Genomic DNA, 20,895 nt, shown 5'->3' with positions numbered 1-20,895 from the left:
CCAAATCTTATTCAGTGATACTACTGAATGAGTGATCCGGCAACATGGAACTCCATTCCTCAGGAAACTGGAAACCCTTGGACTGTTGCTCACTTAATCAGTTTAGGGATTCCCAGGAACTATAGTCCCTTTATTAAGCAACAAAAGCTGAGCAGTAGGCTAGAGTGAAGGGTACCAGTCTTGTAGAGAGAAAAATATAATTATTTTATAAAATAATTACAATTAGGTCCAATACATAGATAGATACAATAGCTGTGTAGCTATCTACTCAGTTTTTACAGATCATGTTCTGGTAGATAATTTAAAATACTTTAAACAATGACCAATGATTTTGTCTGCTTGATGTTAGCCATCCGCACAGAAATTTTAAAAAGACCAATTTTATAGGTGAAAATTACTGAAGAAAGATCTTTTGCAATAATTTTTCAGCAGTAATGACTGCCTGGCACATTTAGAAAGCCTATTAAAGGCACATATTTCTCACTCTACCACACCCAACAGAAATTTCATGGCAATGAACGAAATAGGTTTTGAAATTACCATACTGCATTGCTAAGACAAAGAGTAGATGACAATCTCACTTTCCAAAATGGAGGTTGAGTTTCTTTCAGTTATTTTCCTTTAGAATTTTTATAATTATTTAAAAAAGCAATTACCTGCAAATATGAAAATGAAACTTCTGAAGTGAAAGACAAAATAGTTGTCTCTAGATTCTTAATATAATGATGATAACATACAAAGCTAAGTATGCCTGAGAGGGTAATGGAAATTCAGAATTGTCCCTACCTTTAGTGGCACTTCCAAGGCTGTGGTTTGCTGCAGGGACTCCATTGTTCTTTTTACCAGTGCTGTAAGGTAAATTTGAAAACCTACAGCTTTATTTTCCATGTAAGAATTGTTATATAGAAAAAAAAAAAAATCACATGCTTTATATTCTGTTATAAAATACCTGCATTTCTACATAAAAAAAAATTAATCATTACAATTTTTCCGGCTTTTTTTTTTAAGTTAAATTTTAACTCTTGTGGAAGGTTAAATTCCTTATTTTAAATTGAATTTTAGAGTGAAATTTGGAGAATTATATTGAAGTTCAATACTCTTAACTATATGTTTGGTGACATTTTATATATTTTAATTTTCTTGTGCAGCCATAAAACTCATTCTGAAATAAAAGCTAGGAAAAAAAATACTAGAAGTCTGAACTGTCTAAAATATCTTATTCTTCAAAGTAAAAAGATCAGAGCCAAATTTTTAAAAAAATCTTCCCTGTGGAATAGTGGAGCTATGAAGAATCTAAACAATTAAAGTTCAGTATGATTTATGTAACTTAACAACTCATCATGTCATAACACTATGCTCACTATTACTGTGAAAATGCATCTATAATTATTCCAAATCAAGACCAGATTTGTCATCCTTGGTCATGCCAATTAGTGTTTTGCTTGACAAAGATTGCTGCTGCAACACAATATGGTTCTAATAAAAATCAAAGAGAGAGTCAATGGATAAACAGCTTTTAAAAAAGAAGTAACTTTTGGCTAGTGAAAGTGAAATAGGTATACCAGGCAGCCCCAGAACAAAAGTTATTGAGCAACCTCCGTTGCTCTGATGGGATGGCTGACTAAATAATATAAAAGTTGTCATGTGCCTTACAGAATTGAGAAATACCAGGGTATGCAATACGTGGTGATAACTGCTAGACCAAAAACTACATGATTACTTAGAAGCGTTCTCTGAAGTTATCCCTTGATGCACATCATGGTTCTTCCACAGCTGACGTTAGATGCAAAGGAGCAACAAGAACTCTAAGAAGCTGCGTATGGTTGTTCTGGCTGCTGCCGAAACCTTTTCTAACGATGCCAGCAATGAAGATAAGTATGTAATGTTTTGTGTCACATTTGTGACACTGAGGCTGGCCTGATAATAATGATGAGGATAACTAGCTTCTGCCTGAACAGAAGCGGCGTGCTCAGACTGTGCTGGCTTGCTCCGACTTGCGTGCTAATGAGCTGTCATAAGATTTTCCATGAAGTCCGAATTATGCAGTAACTCAAAAGATCAGTGGCTGAAGTGCCAAGGCTGAGGAAACTGAGACATTTGTTGACACATCTATGTACAGCTACACCTATATATTTGCTTCATGTTAGATTTGAGGTAGTTTATGGTCCGGTGTAGGACGGAGAATTGTTTTTGGAGAGCAGAAACAAACATGACAACCACAGATTGTGAAAGGGGAAGTGCTGGCCTAAATAATTATCTGTTTAAAATCTAGTCCAAGTCAACACGGCTATTAATAGAGAAGTGTTGGACTGCCTCCGTCTTGAGAAGCCCACTCTGAATTTGAACAAGCTGCCAGCTCGGGGACGTCAGCAATGCAGCAGTCGTCGTGGCACTCCAACCAGGTGGCATGTCTTCAGAAGCCTAAGTGGATTGCCGGTCAGTCCCTGGGTAAACATGTTTTCCGTCAGTAAGCTCCCTACCGGGCTATGACTGCACACAGCTTTTGTGAGAGCCTAACATCTGAATTCTGCACTTCTCATACACAATCGCTCATCTCTGTATGTTCCACCAAAGCAGTTATGAACAATCTAAGGGCACACTCAACTCTGTGCAACTTAACATTTTTTGAGCTGTTGTTAGACAAATAAACATTAATAGAATAACAGCGCAACAGGAGAAATAGTTCCTTTTAAAAAAAAAGAACTCCAACGGACAATGAAAGAGGGAGCATGAGTCAGTGGCATCAATTTATGGGTTGAAAGATGGGAGTGGTATGATAAGGGGTGCTGTCTGCATATGCATGGAGTTAGACCAGTTTTCGCCTAGTTCTCTAGACCTCTGAATTTGACTACTTCTCTCCCATGTAACTGTTATCCCCAAAAGGGGATTCATGATGGCAGTGATGATTGCAACACCTTTCTCTGTTGGTTCACACAGTTTTCACTTTAAGGCATCTGGCGCGATCGGAATTCTGCTGCATCCTTAACTGCTCTTAATTGTAGAAAGCACAAAGTGGCCACATCAGTGAACAAACCTAATGGTTCCTCATTCACTTTGACAACCCATTAAAAACCTCTCCATGGGTTTGCTCCATTTTCTTCATTGTTTTTTCTGTGTCAGTTCGGCTCCCTGTTCTTTTTCTCACGTCACGCTGACTTCTCCATCTCTTCCCAGAGTTTAGTGGGTGGCATAGTAAACCCATTCATTTCAAGCAATCTGAAGTTGTTTTGCCTGCATTTCATAGAATAGAATTACAGAATCATAGAATCACAGAATGGTTTGGGTTGGAAGGGGCCTTAAAGATCATCTGGTTCCAACCCCCTGCCATGGGCAGGGACACCTTCCACTAGGCCAGGTTGCTCAAAGCCCCATCCAGCCTGGCCTTGAACACTGCCAGGGAGGGGGCATCCACAGCTGCTCTGGGCAACCTGTTCCAGTGCCTCACCACCCTCAGAGTGTCAGCCTTTTGAAATCATACCTTTGAAAGTATCCAAAAGATTTGCCTACATCTACTTCTCAACAGATTTTGAATGAAATAATGAATATATAATGGTAACAGAAATCTCAAGAAAAAGCAGCTGGATTACCATTGCTGTTCAGTAGTCTGCTAAGACAGTAAACAGTGAAGAAGGAAGCGTTTAAACTAATTAAAATCTTTGCAAGAAAATAAATAGGTAAACGGGCTGAATACATTTAGACTTGAAATTTAAAGTTCTGTATTTCAGACAGATGAAATTCTGGAACAGTCTCCCAGTGGGAGTAATTTTTCATATGGAGATGATAATTTATAAAAGAGACCATATGGCATGGTAGTATGTAATCGCAGAAGAGGTCCCCTTTAGTCCTATGCATATAATATCTAATTCTCCCGCTACTCTCTCAAGTTTCCTTGAAAACTCTCCTCTTTCTCAAGGCTCAAAATAAACAATCCAGGCATACAAAACTGTATTTTCTTTATCTCATATAGAGTGTGGTCACTAATGAAAGTGACCACAATATTTAAATAGATCTGTCTCTACAACTCTTAATTTTTTGTTTCTTTTCTAAGATTTAGATTGGAGGCTTTTGGGGTAATGATTATTTCTGTTCAGTCAAGAATCTAGTATATCTAGGGCACATAAATTATTAATTTTAAAATGTTCCTTTGCAGCCAGCCATATACTGCCATGGCATCTGTACAATGCTGTTCTCCCAACTTTTGCAACTTCTCATCTCTCAAAACCCATAGTCAGCAATTATGGGATTTGTTGATTATGCTCATCCTGGAATGTTTTGTGAGTGCTGAGTATGTCACGTTGAAATATTATGTATAAAAAAAAATTGGTGACAGCAAAGTGAAGAGATCATAGAGGAACTGAAATTTTAACGTATATTTTAACATATATTAGATTTTCTTGATACTGGCCAGAATAAATACGCTTATTGAAAGTGTTGTGAATAGGAGCAAAGACAAGACATGCATGCCTGCTGTGGGACAAAAGCTTATTTGTCCCTATCGGACTGAGGACATTTTTCAAGCTCATTCACCTATGAAATTATGACTCCAGAAACATGTCAAAGCTGGCCAGACATATGATGTATGGAATAGGGATTTTTGAAAACTGAAAGCTATCTGAAGGCATCTTTAGTTTATGCACCAGTGTTTTTCAAGTTAGAGAAAGGCAGCTCAGAGAACAGAAAATGTCACTACCTTGTGATGACCAGTTCATTCTTTGTTCTTCTGTTACTTGAGTCCCCTTTTGAACATGTGCACTTTTTAATGCAGCTGCCTCAGTACCCATTAAGTGCGAAATTGTAGCAGAATAAAATGAAATTTCATGGAATTTGTACATGAGCCAAAAATTTGTATTGACAGATTTTTAAAAAATATAAGATATTGTTCTTTAGGTAGTAATACTCTTAATTGATCTTAATATCAAAATAAATAGGCTTAGTTTATTCTGATTTTTTTCTTAGACTGGTCCTTTTGGTGTTCTTACATTTAAAGTAAGAATTTCAGCTGAAATATTTTATACCTGGTAGAATATCAGAAAATTTTTTTAAAACTGTATGTTTTACATGTACCAAATGTAAGAACAGATGCAGAAATTAACTTCTTTAATTCTATCAATAATGTATGATTATAAATGAGTTCTAAAAAAACCACCTTTAAAAATTTTCCTAATGCATTGTGATATTGAACAGTCCAACACAAAGTACTGGAATACATATATTTCTACAAAAATATGTTATTTCAAGTAGCAAGCATCTTTCATTTAGTTATGCTTCTCACTAATGGATGCAATTAAGCAAGCATAGGGACAAGGAACAATCCACAGTAATCACCAGTGGCAAAGTTCACCTTTCAAATCCACCAGGTATATATGGAATACGCATCAGAAGCCAGATCTTACAGTTGTAACTATGGGTACCTCTTACTGTAAAAAAAAAATTATTCTGCATTTCTTCACCCCAAAGTGCATTCCCCCTTTTAGCAGTAATGTATTCAGAATAATCCAAGGGCAAAGAGGCATTTCAAACAGAGCATGGAGAGGTAGTCTCAGAAATAGTCTCCACAAAATGAAAAATTGGGTTCTGCAATTCCTGAATACTCTTCCAGAGTCCCTAGACAGACTCACGGTTTGATTTGGGGACTGTCTGCCTACCTGATTACACAGACTTCAGAACTCAGAGATGCTGAGCCTTCTCAGATCCAAGAGCCCAGTTTTTGGCATTCTCAAAATATCATCTGCCTTTCTGCTTCCTTGGCTGCTGGAGAGCTCAGGATGTGAGGAAGCCAGACAGGCAAGCTGGCTAAAAACCAGGCAGATTATTGACGGTAAAGCTGACAGTCTTCTGCCAAAACCAAACCAATTTCTGCCAAATGTTTTGATTTGATCATTCCAGGCACCCTCCAATAGAAAATGAGGATTTTTTTAAAAGCTCTTTTGCTGGCTTGTTTTTGCCCTAAACAGAGAATTGAGAGAAATAAGATCCCATATCTTTGTTGAAAATTACACAATTCAGAGTAGTACGTGCTTTGTTGTATTTCAAAGTATGTGAAAGCTTGGACATTCAAAGCCTTGTTATAAATAAATTATGTTTTGCCTTGTCCATTCAAAATGAACTGTATGCATACCATAAAATTGTGGGTGATGGATCCTGTTTGAAGAAGATATCCTTCCAAAATACACATAACACCTAACTTAAGTTACATGCAGTATTTTGTGCAAAAGTAGATATTAGAAAAAAAGAACACCTTATTGCTTGCCCCTTGTTTATCAAATTCAGAAGATTCAAAATCATCTGGTGGGCATAGATTATTAGGTGCACTATAAATTGGATTCTGTATACTGAAAAGTACTGAAAATTCTTATTGTGGTCTATGAAGTCCTAAGCAGGAATAGAGAAAGCACCAGCATCATGATTGCCTTGTGGCAATTCTCAGCCTCCACTCAGGAGAGTCTTAGAAGCAAATAGACATTTTAATGTTGTAAAACAATACAAAAGAGACACTTCCATAAGGGAAATGCTGCTGAGAAGGCTTACGTTCTGTACTACGATCTAATTGAAATAATACTATTTACCTTTATGGTCTTCATTTATAAATCTTAAAAGTATTTTAAGATTTCATATCCATTCTGCAAATAAGAAAACTGAGACACATATATTTGCTGTTGCTTTCCTGAAAAAAGTAGATCAGAAGCATGACTGGAATCAGAATGCAAACACACTGAATAGTAGGCCAGTGCTTCTTGGATCACACTAAATGCAGGAGACGAACACAGCACTGAACTGTACTCTATTAAAGCCATCAAGCACTGCTCTTTAGCTTTAAGTCCATGTCTTTCCCTTTACCGAGCTTTCTGACTGTGTAACTGAGATTCCTCTCTGGATCATTAAGCTGCAGGCTGGAATCTGCAAGTCAGCAGATTCTGTAATTTAAAGTTTCTGAATGGACAAAAGCTCATTAGATATGTAAAGACAAAGCTGACAGCTAAAGAATATCAGCAAATAAAAGTAAGAAGAGTAAGGACTTTAAAAAAGAGAGAGAAAGAACTTTAGGTAAAGGGACGAAAACCATATTTAGACTTTCAAAGCACCAAAGTGAATTAGGAGCATACATCCTACTGACACTCCTTCTTTGGTTTAAAACTCACATGCCTAATTTGTTACCTCAGTTAGCAGCTCCTGAAATAATTGGAAAAGATTAGGAGAAAAGTCTTCCTATTTAGTTTAATCTGAAAGGAATCTAGGTCAACTGCTCTCAGACTGCTCTGTGATGTGAACCAAAACTGTTCACACTATGGACTAGGGACAACAGGGAGATCTGCTTCATCATCGTACTCCTGACTGGAAGTCACATGCTGGTGCAGATGCACCCTTTCTCTGCCTAGTCAGATCAAGCAAAATCCTCGCTAATGACACTGAAGGAAGAGCCAGCTTCAGTTACTTTTAAGCCAACTCGGATTAGTTCTTTTACCAGTAGCAGAACTATTCGCAAAACTCAGAATCACAGAATGGTTAGGTTGGAAGGCACCTCTGGAGGTCATCTCGTCCAACCCTGCTGCTCACACAGGGCCCTCTAGAGCCAGATGCCCAGGACTCTGTCCAGATGGCTTTTGAACATCTCCAAGGATGGAGACTCCACAGCCTCTCTGGGCAACCTGCGCCAGTGCTTGATCACACAGTAAAAAAGTGTTTCCTGATGTTCAGAAGGAACCTCCTGTGTTTCAGTTTGTGCCCCTTGCCTCTGGTCCTGTCACTGGGCGCCACTGGAAAGATCCTGGCTCCGTCCTCTGTGCTCCCTCCCTTCAGGTATGTATATACGTTAATAAGATCCCCCGGAGCCTTCTCTTCTCCAGGCTGAACAGTCCCAGCTCTCTCAGCCTTTCCTCGTAGGAGAAATGCTCCAGTCCCTTCATCATCTTTGTGGCCCTTCCTTGGACTCTCTCCAGTATGTCCATGTCTGTCTTGTGCTGGGGAGCCCAGAACTCGATGCAGTACTCCACGTGCGGCCTCACCAGTGATGAAGAAGGGGGAAGGAAAGGAATGACTGGAGACATGAAGAAGGAAACGAATGTCTTTCTTAGGTTGGTCTTTAGTGTTAAGGAAAAGACATTTTTTCACTCTTCTGTTCTGAGGTAAGTGAGTGTATCTGAAAGTTACTGTATTGCACAATTTTCTTTTTTTCTTTGCCTCTTAGGGAAAAGTAGAGACAAACCTAAAAATCAATCTTCAATCAATCAGCAGAATGAAATAAACTTCCATCTTAAACACTCAAGCTTGGCAGCCTATGTGAAGTGCAATGACAATTTCCAAGCTATCTCAGACTTCTAGACTTCCCAGGTCCATTTCCTAAAGGTCATCTTAGCAACTTCAATGACATGGTGATAGCTTTGAAGCGGAACAAGGAATTTACAGGTATGTTTGTTCTGCACGCTGCAGCTAGACGTGGAGATATGCAGACGAGTTACACTGGTATGGAGAGCAGACACTTCTCAAGTGTTTGAACTGGACTCTTTTGTGTTTTCAGAAAAAAGCCTCTCATCATCATGCTTATGTAGTGTGATAATTTATTACTATTATTCATATGATGGCTAGAGGTTTTTTCCGTTATACTGGAAAAGTATTGATTTTGCTGAATTTACTACAAATCCATACTAGTAATGGAGATTAGAATTTGATCTGATGAGGGCATAATCTGTGATTTTCTATATGTATAAAAAAACACGAATAATTTTTATCTTTTGGGTATATTAGTTTTATACTTAATGCAAATTGATGTAAAATAAGATAATAAAAATCATTCTACGCTGTCTTACAGATCTCATTAAATATAGTACACTTTCTACCCGTGAAACTATGGCACTTTTAGACATTGGCCTTGTCTGAGTAGATACTGCAATCTCTGATAAATTGTATGGTGTTTTTTTAATTTAAACCAGATTTGAACTCCTGTATTTAGAGGTCAAATGTTAATATATTAACGTAATTCATTACAATGTCCCTAATATACTGAACTTAAATATTTCCCAGGTTCTGTGTTTTGATTAGATGGAGGTTTAATGTTCTCATTATGAACTAATACTCACAAGAGGGATCAGTGATGAAATGAGACTAATACAGCAAATTGTATTGTTTAAATGAATGCGACACAGAAAGGTGAAATTAATTTTTGCTTAGACGCTTAGGTTATAATGGAAGATATTCTTTTATTGGTTCATTTAAAATATTTGTGACATTATGCTAAGTATTTTACCCAAAGGTATTGTTGAGCTTCAAACTAGACCAAAGTTTGTGAATGCCTACAGGAATAAATCCACTACTTACTGGAGAAGAGACCCAACAGCCTCCTGTGTGCCCTCGTTTGCTAGCTAAATTTGTACCAGATGCTGAGACAAACTCTGGCTTAGGAAATAATGTCTGGAAGCAAGCCAGATGAGAGGATAAAAATGTAGGCAGGAACTTTTACTAACCCTTAACCTTGAAAGTTCCACCATAAATTTCTCTTAATACAAAAAAAGCAGTAAACTAACTTAGAAATTACAGTACATTATATTCTTACATTAAGAATTTTATACTTCTTTATGTAACAGGCCCCAATCATAAGTATTTAGGAAGTTACTTTCCAAGCCATTCTTTTTAAGCTGGTTTATTTCCTTCTAAAACCCTTTGAAACCTTGGAGAAAGTATTATTCTTTAGCTTTACAGAATTCACACATTGGATGAGGGAATCTTGATAAGAAAACTAAATACAAATAAGCATGTTGATGAACTCCAGATGAGGAGTATATCATGTTTTATCTACATAAGAGCCAGTGGTGGAAAACATTCAGAAAAATCTGCTTAGTATACATTTTCTTAATCATGAGAATCAATGTGCTGCTTCTTGTTACATTAATTCTTTACGCTCTGAGAAATCACAGGTTATAGGGAGAAAAAAGGGGGTGGGAGAGAAAGAGCAAGAAAGATTGTATTTACCTGAAAATTCCTGGATTTGAGAATCTTCTACTTCAAACAACAACTCGTCATGAATCTGGGCAATTAACCTGAAAAATTTCAGAGATTTGAGATAACATATGCAAGAAATTTCTAACAGTGCTTTCCACTCATACCATCAACTAATTCTCACATGCACAATGGATATGTTAAAGTGAAAATAAACATCCTAAAAAAATGAAAAAAATCATTAACGGAGTTAAAAGAATTGCCGCTCCATGTATTCTAAAAACATAAAGGTCATGGTCATGAACCCAAACTGTGCTTGCTAGCTTATAAATGTCATTCAGGGATTTGATGACATGACAAGGTATTACTTAAAACCAATGTGATTTGCAGAAAATTGCAAGAAATTATAGAGACAGGTTATGTTTTGTTAATATAACTTGGTTTTTTTTCAAGTTGAGCTGGAATAAATGTGATTGCAAATGGGTGGTATTACTAATGCAAATCAGGTCAATGGTAAGAGTACTTGGATTGCTGGTATACCAATATTAACTCCTAGTTGGCCAGTCCTTTCCAGGAAATAATCTTTTCACTTAAGTGCAAAATAGGTGTCCTCATGCTGACAAACAAGTGGGTTGAAGGATGAAAATGTAGATACACATAGATACACAACCTGATCTGTTGCCTCTGCTCTCGGGGCAGTTGCCTTCATAAGGACAGAGTGTACAGCTGAAAGCAGTAACATCTTGAAAGCCATGCAACTACACGTACCTGAGCTCTTCACTCAGAGCTGTTTGAATTTATGTAATGAATTTATACTGCTGCTTTGTTTTTGTCTTTGTCAGTATTAGTTCTATATCGATAGGTCTCTTGCATATGGACTGTGACTTAATTGTTCAGTGCTTACAGGAACAGCACCCTAAATTGTTGGTTTGGGTGCAAAAGTACTTTCACAATGGAAATAATAAATGTATTTGATTGAATCAAGTCCACGGCATAATAAATATAATCTAGCACATATAATCCCTGAGTGTAGTTCTCACTCAGGAAGGAAAAATACTGCCTATCTGATTAGACTGTATTCCTACTAGGTTTATTTTATTACTTCTTTAATTATTGTAGCTGGGAGTCTAAGTCATGAAACTGTACCACCTATTTCCAAATTGCTTTGCAATTTGTGTATAACATTTAAATTAAATGCCCATTGTAGACTTTTCTTAATACCTAGCAGTTATTCAAGCAAATAATTCTTTAAAAATGGCTGAAATATCAATGTGGTTACTACTTATAACTTTTCACAGCTTTCAGGAAAATATCCTAAGATAGTTTCACACTGCCTTAAATTGCAATGTGACATTGACTAACAGTGTGGTGAGCTCTAATAATAGATCTTAAATTATTAGTCACTTACAACACAGTCAGAAGCAGAGTGAAACAGATTAACATATTTTGAATAGGAAATTGGGACACAAGATACAAAAAGAAATAGATGAAAAGACCAGGATCATTTGTAGCAAGAGAATACAGTTACATGAAAAGTTATAATTTCCAATGCAAGTAAATTAATTAAATCAAGAGATTCCTAACCATTGAAATGACATGTAAAAAGATATAAATCAGAAAGAACTGTGAACATTAAATGTGAATATACTGTAAATCAATGGAATAAGTGACAATAATTGCATTGATTAAACCAGTGCAATAAAAATGCGATAGACTGGTGATTATTTGTACCAGAGTAGTGTCTCATGCCTTCAGTCAGGATTAGAGCACCATATATTCTGAATATTTGGTAAGAAAAAGTCCTTTCTTAGAAGAACTTACAATATACATTAAAAAATTTATCATAAATTTATCCGGATTTAGGAATAGAGGAAAAAGAATAGGATTTTTCAAAACCACTCAGCATTGGATCAACTGACCACCTCATCTCCACGATAAAAGTAAAACCGAGTTCAGGAGGAGCAGGGTTGGACCAGAGATCAGTGCTACCTTATGTGAGCCAGAAAACCTGTGGAAGCAATGTGAACTGAACTCAAAATTTCTGTCCAGACAGCACAATAGACTTGACACAACTTTACATGCTTCAGGAGCACACCCTGTCAGCTCAGTTATATTGCCAGTTAACTGAGGAACTGCGCAGAGTTGCAGAATTACATCTAACCCATCTTAAACATCTCATGATTAATTTGAAGTTCAGGACAATATTCTGTCTACTGAAATACCAAACTAGAAGTTAGCATTGCTGGTTCTCTGTCTAGCTCTGCTACTCTCTTACTGGGTAATGCACATTCACTTAGAAAATTGGGCTAATATTTATCTCAGAGATGCAAGATCTAAGAAATAAGTATTTCTAATACACTTCTGTTTTCGAATGAAAAATATTAACGGTTGGACTCAATGATCTTAAGGGTCTTTTCCAACCTGAACGATTCTGTGATTCTATGATTCTGTATTACATAAGTTTTAGTTAACACTAAACATGATTTCCTAGCTTGATGCCGAGAAGTGGAATAGTATACACTATTTCCTCCTTAATGTTCATCAAACAAGTTAGATTCTTTTTTATGATCTCTTATCTCTTTTTCTTATCCATCTCACACCAACTTAATGGGTTCTACTCTTGCATGTTTACAGTACAAGACCACCTGTATTTTTTCAGGGTTGTTAAAGTAATAATACTTGCATGCAATATGCTGTTCCACAGAAGGAAGCATTCAATTTGACATCAATAAAGATGAAAGAAAAAATCAAAGCAATTTATACATTCAAAATTCATACCTTTCACCATTCCAGTGCATGCACCCACCCACCCGTTGCACACCTTGAGTGAAAGAAGTTTGAAAAGAATCCTATACTTTTGCTTAAGAGCTTAATTAAATCATCTTCACTTTGAAGGAATATTGAAATAGCAATCTCCTCTCATTATCTCTTGCTAAAAGGTATTGTAAACTAGATTAGAAACTGCAAACCAGGCAGAGACTAGTATTTTTGTTGTTCTGCAGATGATAAGAATGCCTTTGATTTACAAGCTAATATTTTATTGACTATTTTTTGATTGCCTGCAGATTAGGCACTGTTTTTGATGAGTACACACATGATTTCTTTTACTGAGAAACACGACCTGCATCTGAGTATGACTGTGGTGTGGGATGGAGATACTGCTACAACCTGCACCTTCAAATGCAGAAATATTTCTGAGATTGCCAGTCTGAATATGGCTTTTGACACCAGTTTAGTGTGCCCACCACACAATATCCTTCTTAAACTATTATGGTGGACTACAGAATTTTGAAAAGAAAATCTTTTTTATTCTCTTCAACACTACATTCATCATTCTTCCAGTTTCTGTGAAACAACACAGAGACTAAACTTATCAGGCCTTCAATGCATCCACCCAGTTATCATTACTATATCATAATCATATTATTGATTTATATATGCCAAAACAAATAAAACTATCAAGAGATTTTTTTCCATAGTATTCTAGTTATGACGCCATATTGCCTCCTTATAGTATATTTTTCCCTATTACCAGGCCAGTTTGTCTGATATAAGAACAAATGAGGATTTTGTTTCTTAATGTAAAGCAATATATTCCAGATCTGGACCTCTCTGTTCTAAAGTACAGAATAGCAAGTTTTTCCATGACTACTTCAAATGTGTTGCCTAGAAATAAGTACAATATTGAACTGACTTCTACAAAACAGCTATTACCTTATTGGCGAGCAACTGTATTTACCATTCAAGGAAACAACATTTTGTCTAAACTGCAAATGAGAGCGCTGTGGCATGACATGCTGCAGACTCTATTGCAGGAATATCCTGTAGAAAAGGCCAGTGTAGGATAGGGAAAAGAAAGACAAGATCAGCATAGTAGTCTTTCTCAGAATCTGTTTTTTAACAGCCATGTGCAGTGTTTCAGGCCATTACAATGTGCCAAGAGATGCTCAAACTAATTAAATTAATGCTCCTTCTATGGTCAAGGGACTAAGGTAGGCTCTGACTTAGATGTTCTGAATTAATGTTTGGAAAACCCCAACTCTACGCATTGACTTTGCAGGGGTACCACCTCCTAAAACAGCTACCTACGTTGGATACCTGAAGTTAGACAGCCCTCTGTACATTTTTGTGATACGTTTTTGTATCACCACAGAAATTTTTACTGCTGTTAACAACATATCCAAAGCATAACATGGCCTAGTTTTCCACACTAGTCTGCATGAAGATAATACAAAATATAAACCACCAATGAATTCCTACAAACTGGCGGTTAATTTACTCCATCGTTTGGTAGCAGGCAATCTGGACTGACCACGTGCCCGTTCCAGACCCCTCAAAACTCACCTCAATCTCAATTTTTGTCTCTATTCACTTCCCTCACCACAGCACCTGACACTCCCATGTGAGGTCTAACTAAGCACAGGCAGCACAAAGGAAGGGAAAGAAACAGGCTAAACCATACGTGTAAGGTGCTAAGTATATTGCTTAAAGAAGAGCTGAGAGGAGCTCACATATTTCATCGAGCTGGCTGGTTTAAGAGTTTGAACAGAAAATAAGTTAAAATAAGGTTTAAAATTGGGTAACTGGGAAAGCTTTAAATAAGAGGGTCCAATTGTCATGCATAATACAGTTGGACTTGATGATCCTACGGGTCTTTTCCATCCTTATCGATTCTATGATTCTATAAGGAATTAAGGGCACCTTATTCTGACTAAGAACCAGGCTGAGATCCCAGGCTAAAATAGTTTAATATGCTTCCTGTTGGTTAGCTCTACATCTTCAGAAAAAAAATGGTGTGGCACCATCAGGTTGTCTGATTATGAGCTAGAGTACTCAAGTGTAAAATTTCCATGAAAAATTACACATTTTATTTCTAATTTGAAGACATGCTGAACAGTATCAGATTTTATATCCCAAATATTAATATCCTTGTCTGTCATCCTATGTTATCCCCTTTTTTGTTTAATAAAATAATCATCCAACTAGTAACATCACATTTTTTCATTTTGAATTTGAAACTTCTAAATGCATAATGGGAGACTTCAAAATTGCAGATAGGCGAGTACATGGTTAAAAGCTTTGTATATAATGATAAATGCAAAAAAAATCCCAAAAGAGCATAAAAGCTGTTAAGTGGTTGGAAAAAAAATTATAAAAAGAATAAGATATTTTGAAATCAGATAAATGGGGGAATACAAAAAAAAAATAACAAATGTAAAGATGTTTTATGTTCTGTAACTGAAAAACAAGAACTTAATGACTTGAAATTTTGAGAAAATTATACTTAATAAATTCATATTTAATAGAAAAAAATATTGGTTTAAAAGGCATGTAATGAAACACATTGCCAGAAAAAGCCAGAATGGTTGCTCATGTAACAAACACTTGTATGGATTTCGAGAACATTTAGAAATGATGACATACAATGATTTTGGGGGAAGACTTTAAAATCTTCTGTTTCAGAACTTAGGTTCATCCCCACAACCAGAGCAAGATGAAAATCTGCAGATAGACAGGCTATCCTACTACAAATCTTACACCTTCCTCCTGAAGCATCTGCTACTGGCCACACTAGTGATAATGGACCAGATGGATGTTGGATCTGATTCGTCTTAGAAATCTCTATGTTCCCCACACTAAAACTGTATTAATTTTTTTCTGATCCTACTAATACTACCTGTTATTTAATTGTGTTACTGTGTCCCCACAAACGTACACAGATTCCAGTGCAAAGAATGCCTATTAAGTTGTCATGTAACTAAGGAACAAGGTTACGATAATTTTGTAACATTTTGTAGATTTTTCAAGTTTCTTTTGAGGCTGCATCTGTAAGGATTTCTAATGTGGTAGTATAAAAGCTATAGCTTAAGATACATCATGCCTGCATAGATGTTACCTGCATTACCTTTAAGCTACCTCTTTCGGTATTTCCATAATAAAGACCAAGATATTTTGACATTTTAACATTTTAACTATAAAAATTCAGCTAACTTGTGAAATTTGCTTTCTCAGCAGCTACATCACAAAGAGCAGGAAGTTGAACAGATGGTTAATTAAAGAGAATAGAATTTTTGCATGTATCCAAAGTGTTTTAAAACATACCAATCTAAATGGTGACTTACAAAAGGTTTTTATAAACGAAAATTATTTATTTGTGTTGAACGATCCCCATAAAGGAACACTGAAAAACCTGCTACATCATGAATGTCCTTCTTGGCTGTGAGATTTCAGCATATTAAATATATTTAGCTCTTCCTATAAAGAATAAATCACTCTGGCTTGTTCTGGCTCACTATGCATGAAGTGTTCAGGTAACAGTTCACCATCTTGCGGATACATGCAAAATACTGCTTTGAATGCTTGAGGAAAGAAATTATTTTGCTAAGTCACAGCACGCCTAGAAATACAATGTTATTTGGCCACTTTGGGAAGCAAAGAGCTACACACTGGACTGGGACAGCAGCTATGGAGAGCTCACAGTCACTTCTGACATAGCAATATGATCTAGCGTGTTTCCTTCTGATACTGAAACAAAAGCATATGTCTATGAAACAAAAATCTTACTCTCCTCTCAAGCAGAATCCAAAGCTTTTCTCTTTTCCTTGTCATTCTATTTCTCCAGTATTAGGCTAAGGATAAAAGTTGACAATCTTGCTAGAGTTAATCCTTTAGAGAAGATCTGCAACCATATACGGGGAATTGTGGGCAGAGTACCAGAGCTATAAGCATTTACCTGAACATCCTGGGTAACTGCTACAGCAGAAACATGAGTAAAAACAATTCTTTAATTCCTGAAGAAACAGATAAAGGGACATAAGATTTATGCCCAGAATTAAAGAAAATCATCACCCACAGCAGCAGCACTAAGCAGTTTACTGAATGTATTTAGTTGAAGCTATGATGTAATCAAGAAGTTGGTTTTATCGGTAAGTCCTTTTCTATGAATCTGAGAAACGATAAGCAGTCAATAAAGTACTAATGCTCGAATCCCAACACGCCTTATAAAAATGCCTCTAGGTTCTTGTGTGTAACTAAAACTGAAGCCACTTCCACCAAATGAATCATTTGTGATTTATCACGTGATTTGTGTCTGAAAAAAATCCAGGTCACATGACACAATGCTTGTTCCTGGGACGATTAGAGCTGTTTCTAACTAATTTAGCTATCTGTGTAGAAGCGAGCTGCATTTACAGTTCACCAACTCAGAAAATCATTAGGTTGATTAAAGTGTTTGTTCCTTGAGGAAGACATACAAAACCTCCAACATCCACTGCTATTGAAAAGCAGCTGCGACCAAGAAAATAAGATCGTGCCTTTTCCTTTTATTTACTGGTGGCTCCTCCTTTTCGGAGCATTCATTTATATCTGGCCTGTTGCTGAACCTGTCTCTTTACGCTCTGGACATGCTGAGAAGTAAAGCTGTGTGTTTGTGGCACAGGTCCAGTGCTGAAGGAACAATAAATTGGTGAGAAAGTAGAATTGCTGGAGTCACACCAAATTACACAATAGTTCTGTAGACCTGTTAAATTTAATTTGCATGTTGTTGGGATATAATCATCTTTAATGACTTTCTGAGAAGTCCGTGTAGCACCAGGTAGACTTTGGGTAACATCAGTACATCTCAGTTTACAAAGTGATAATTTTTACAAGAATTGCTATAGGAAGCAATTCTTCCACAATTTGCCAGCATCCTTCTTTCTTACCAAGGTTCCATGCATCTGCCACTGCAATGATGTTTTAAATGCTGAAAATAACTACAACTATCCATCTGAGTTCACCGAGTACCCTTCCACTCCCATCAGTTCCATAAATCTTTCTTTCCGCTGCTACTGTATGCCTTGATCTCGCTTCAGAAGTTTCTTTGCTATCATCTGCCTGCAGGAAACATTGTGCGAAGGTTCTGTGAATTGTATCAGACAGGTAAAAGCTGGCACTTGAATAATTTATGTCAACAGCACATTTTCAGTAAGCAACTTGGCCGTCAGCAGCAGAACAGCATCTTAACAAAGATATAGGTAATAGGGAAGAAGTCTGAAGAAATCATGGTGATTACTTGTCAGTACCACACAAAATTCAGAGATGTTAACACCGATGCCAGTAGCTAACCCATACTAATATCAGTTTCTTATCATATGTATTGCACTTAATGCTACTTTTCGCCATTTCTGTAAGATTATTTCCAAGTGACTGATTGACTTTATATTGTCAACAGCATAAGTTGCTAGGCCGACATTTGAATTAAACGATGAAGAAACACAAAGAGAAAAATGAGACTGCTAGTTGACAGAATAGCCATTGATCAGTCACAGTGGAATATACTGGTCCGTCAAGAGGGCCTCTCTGATGAAGCATCATGAAAATGTAACTTGATTACCTTTCCCTGACTTGCAAAGGCAATATCATATGTGCAAACAACAACTGAAAATCTACTGACTAGTAGTTCTACAAAACGAAGCTTCAAACTGCTGGGTCAGAGCTTGCTTACAGCTGAACATGAAAAATGAATGCAGTGCTGTCAGTAGAGAAGACTGCAAACACACCTGCAAGCTAACACTAAAAACTGTAAGACCTTATCCAGAATTAATTTATTCTTTTTTTATTTCCAAGGTAAGGAAGACAAAATGTTTAGTGTTAGCCACTACTTGGCTATGCCTTATAGGATACTGTCTCCCAATGTAAATGTGGGGTTTACAATCACTTCTAAAGCATATATAAAAGATATTTCTCTTTGATATGCTGTTCAAAGTGAAAATGCTGTTTCCAAAATTAAAAGTTCTAATACGGAAAAAAAAATACTTGCAAGGGGGTGAAGATAGAAGAAAAGATAGTAGTGTGCTATCTTTGGAATGAATATGATCTGATGTGATGATAATAGGAGATTGATTATATTTCTCATTTTGGAAGAGCTACTGTGCATTCCTACAGTTACAACAACACCACCAATTATGTATACACTTCCTTTTAACAATATTTTTCAAAGTGCTTTACAAAGGATGTTAGGATCATTATCATGACTCGACTGATAAGAAAATCAAGAAACAGACCACTGAAAAAATAACTAACTGAATGCCACCTGGCAGACAAGTGGAAACACAAATTTTCAAGTTTCAGTCCTGTACTCTTTTGGCAAGATCACAGTGATGTTTTCAAACACCACCGTCCAACCAGGTGAGTGTTCACAGAATTTATAAAGGCATTGATTGTGCTTTTCTGACAAGTCTGGCTTGTAAGTACCTACTAAATATTACAGCAAGGACCCATTAGTGACTATTAAAAGGCTCCCCTTTAGCAAAGCCATCCAGTTGTTAATGGCTGGCAGGAGTTCAAAATTCCAGTTTAAAACAGTCTGTCTCTTTTAGATGCCCTTGCAGTCTTGGTCTTTCCCAGCTGTGACATTTATGATAGGAATAAGAAAGATAGGCAGTGATACTTCTCTGATGTCTGGCGTAGCCATTGCCCTATGCTTTCATAACACAAGGAAATTCAACATGTGAAACTTCAATACTTCCCCATATCTGTTACTTCCTTAGCCATCTGGTGACACTACTTCTTTAAAAGAAATAGTTCTGAGAAAGGACAACCCAAATAAAATTTTCCGTTGAGAGAAGAAAACATTCACGAGCTTTATCAGACACGGCATTAATCGCAAAAAAACTTTGGCTTTCTCAGAATTACAACAAACAGCTAGCTATTGAACCTAAAGATCTGTGTGCTAGGTAGGAATGGAAGAAGGGAGTATGTTCCTTGCCCTCTCACCACCTCCCCTTGCCTCCTCCATTAAAGACCGTTGGCTGCTTGTCCCAGAAGGCAGCTGCTCTATCGCTAATCTAACTCAAAGTTACACCTGCTACAGAAATTTTCAACCAGGCCACAGCTGCCAGATTCTGGTCTCTTCGTACAACTCAGGCAGCAGAAAGAATTATAATCAGCGCAGAGAATCTGCCCCAAAATGTGCAATGCAATATGTTATAGTACATCATCCAACATTTAATACATAAATGCATCATTGTCTGAATGCATGCAGTATGTCCACCAAAGAACCATTTCCCATTTTGGATTTGTACTAGCGAGCCCCTTATTTCTTTTTTTTTTTTTTGGTAATAGTATTTTGCTCAAACAGTTGCAAGAACACTTAAGAGTGTTACTCAGAACAAGTTTTATTTTTGGCATAGGAGTGACTCACCTTTGAATTCAACACATGCAATTTATATTTGTAATTAGAAACTACATTTTGAAACATTGATCAAATAAGACAACACTGCTGTGTGTAAATGATACACGCACAAACACACACAGAGTATTTATAGGGTTAGATATTACATATAATTGCAAAGTATGTTTGGAAGGCCAAAACCTGTTACTTTGTACTGACCTAAACTCCCACTGAAGTCCTTAATACATGATTGCTACAGCTAAGTTTTTATGATTTCCCCTTCTGGATGACAACAGAAACACTGATGTTCTGCACTACTCGCTCTCTCCGCTTTTATCTGAACTGCTACTGCAAAAATTCATGTTCTACTGGATTGTTTACTACAGCATTACAAAAGATGAGAATCCGTTTGTTTGGGTTTTTTTCTGCATCTTTGCCTTCAAAGTATCTTTCTATTGCAGCAAATAATAATGCTCACTGACTCTGCACCATCCCCTCCATCCTGTATTACAGGAAAAGTAGACTTCATTATTTCTGCTAGTGGCATAAAAATCTTGAGGACATTCTGTGATCTCCTACCCAACTATGAGCAGTCACAACAGAGGACAATCATGACGACCTAGCTTTTCTTTAGCAAAGGAAAGCCATCTATACAAGAACAAAAAATGTTCATTTATTTTGCTTGAGCACTGGTTTCCTGATTCCTGTTTTTTTCCCAGCCCATTGAATGTTCAATTCCCATTGTACAATACCCTCAAAATACAGGAAGGATATGATCAGCGGGCTTGATTTCAAACATGCGGAACTACCAC

At 36.8% G+C, this 20,895-nt stretch overlaps 1 protein-coding gene across 1 annotated transcript in view; it reads right to left on the bottom strand.

Annotated features, from left to right (window-relative positions):
* POLN (DNA polymerase nu) overlaps positions 1-20,895 on the bottom strand; it is a gene marked incomplete at its 3' end in the record, with an annotated part of 104,837 nt that overhangs the window by 2,178 nt on the left and 81,764 nt on the right. The window contains 2 exon segments of the mRNA XM_082316275.1: positions 787-848; positions 9,964-10,031. Coding sequence (XP_082172401.1) covers positions 787-848; positions 9,964-10,031 — 130 coding nt within the window.

The sequence above is a fragment of the Platalea leucorodia genome, assembly GCF_965183815.1.
Source record: "Platalea leucorodia genome assembly, chromosome: 6".
Taxonomy (NCBI): domain Eukaryota; kingdom Metazoa; phylum Chordata; class Aves; order Pelecaniformes; family Threskiornithidae; genus Platalea; species Platalea leucorodia.
Note: the sequence above shows the minus strand (reverse complement) of the source record. Positions and strands in the feature narration are given on the sequence as shown.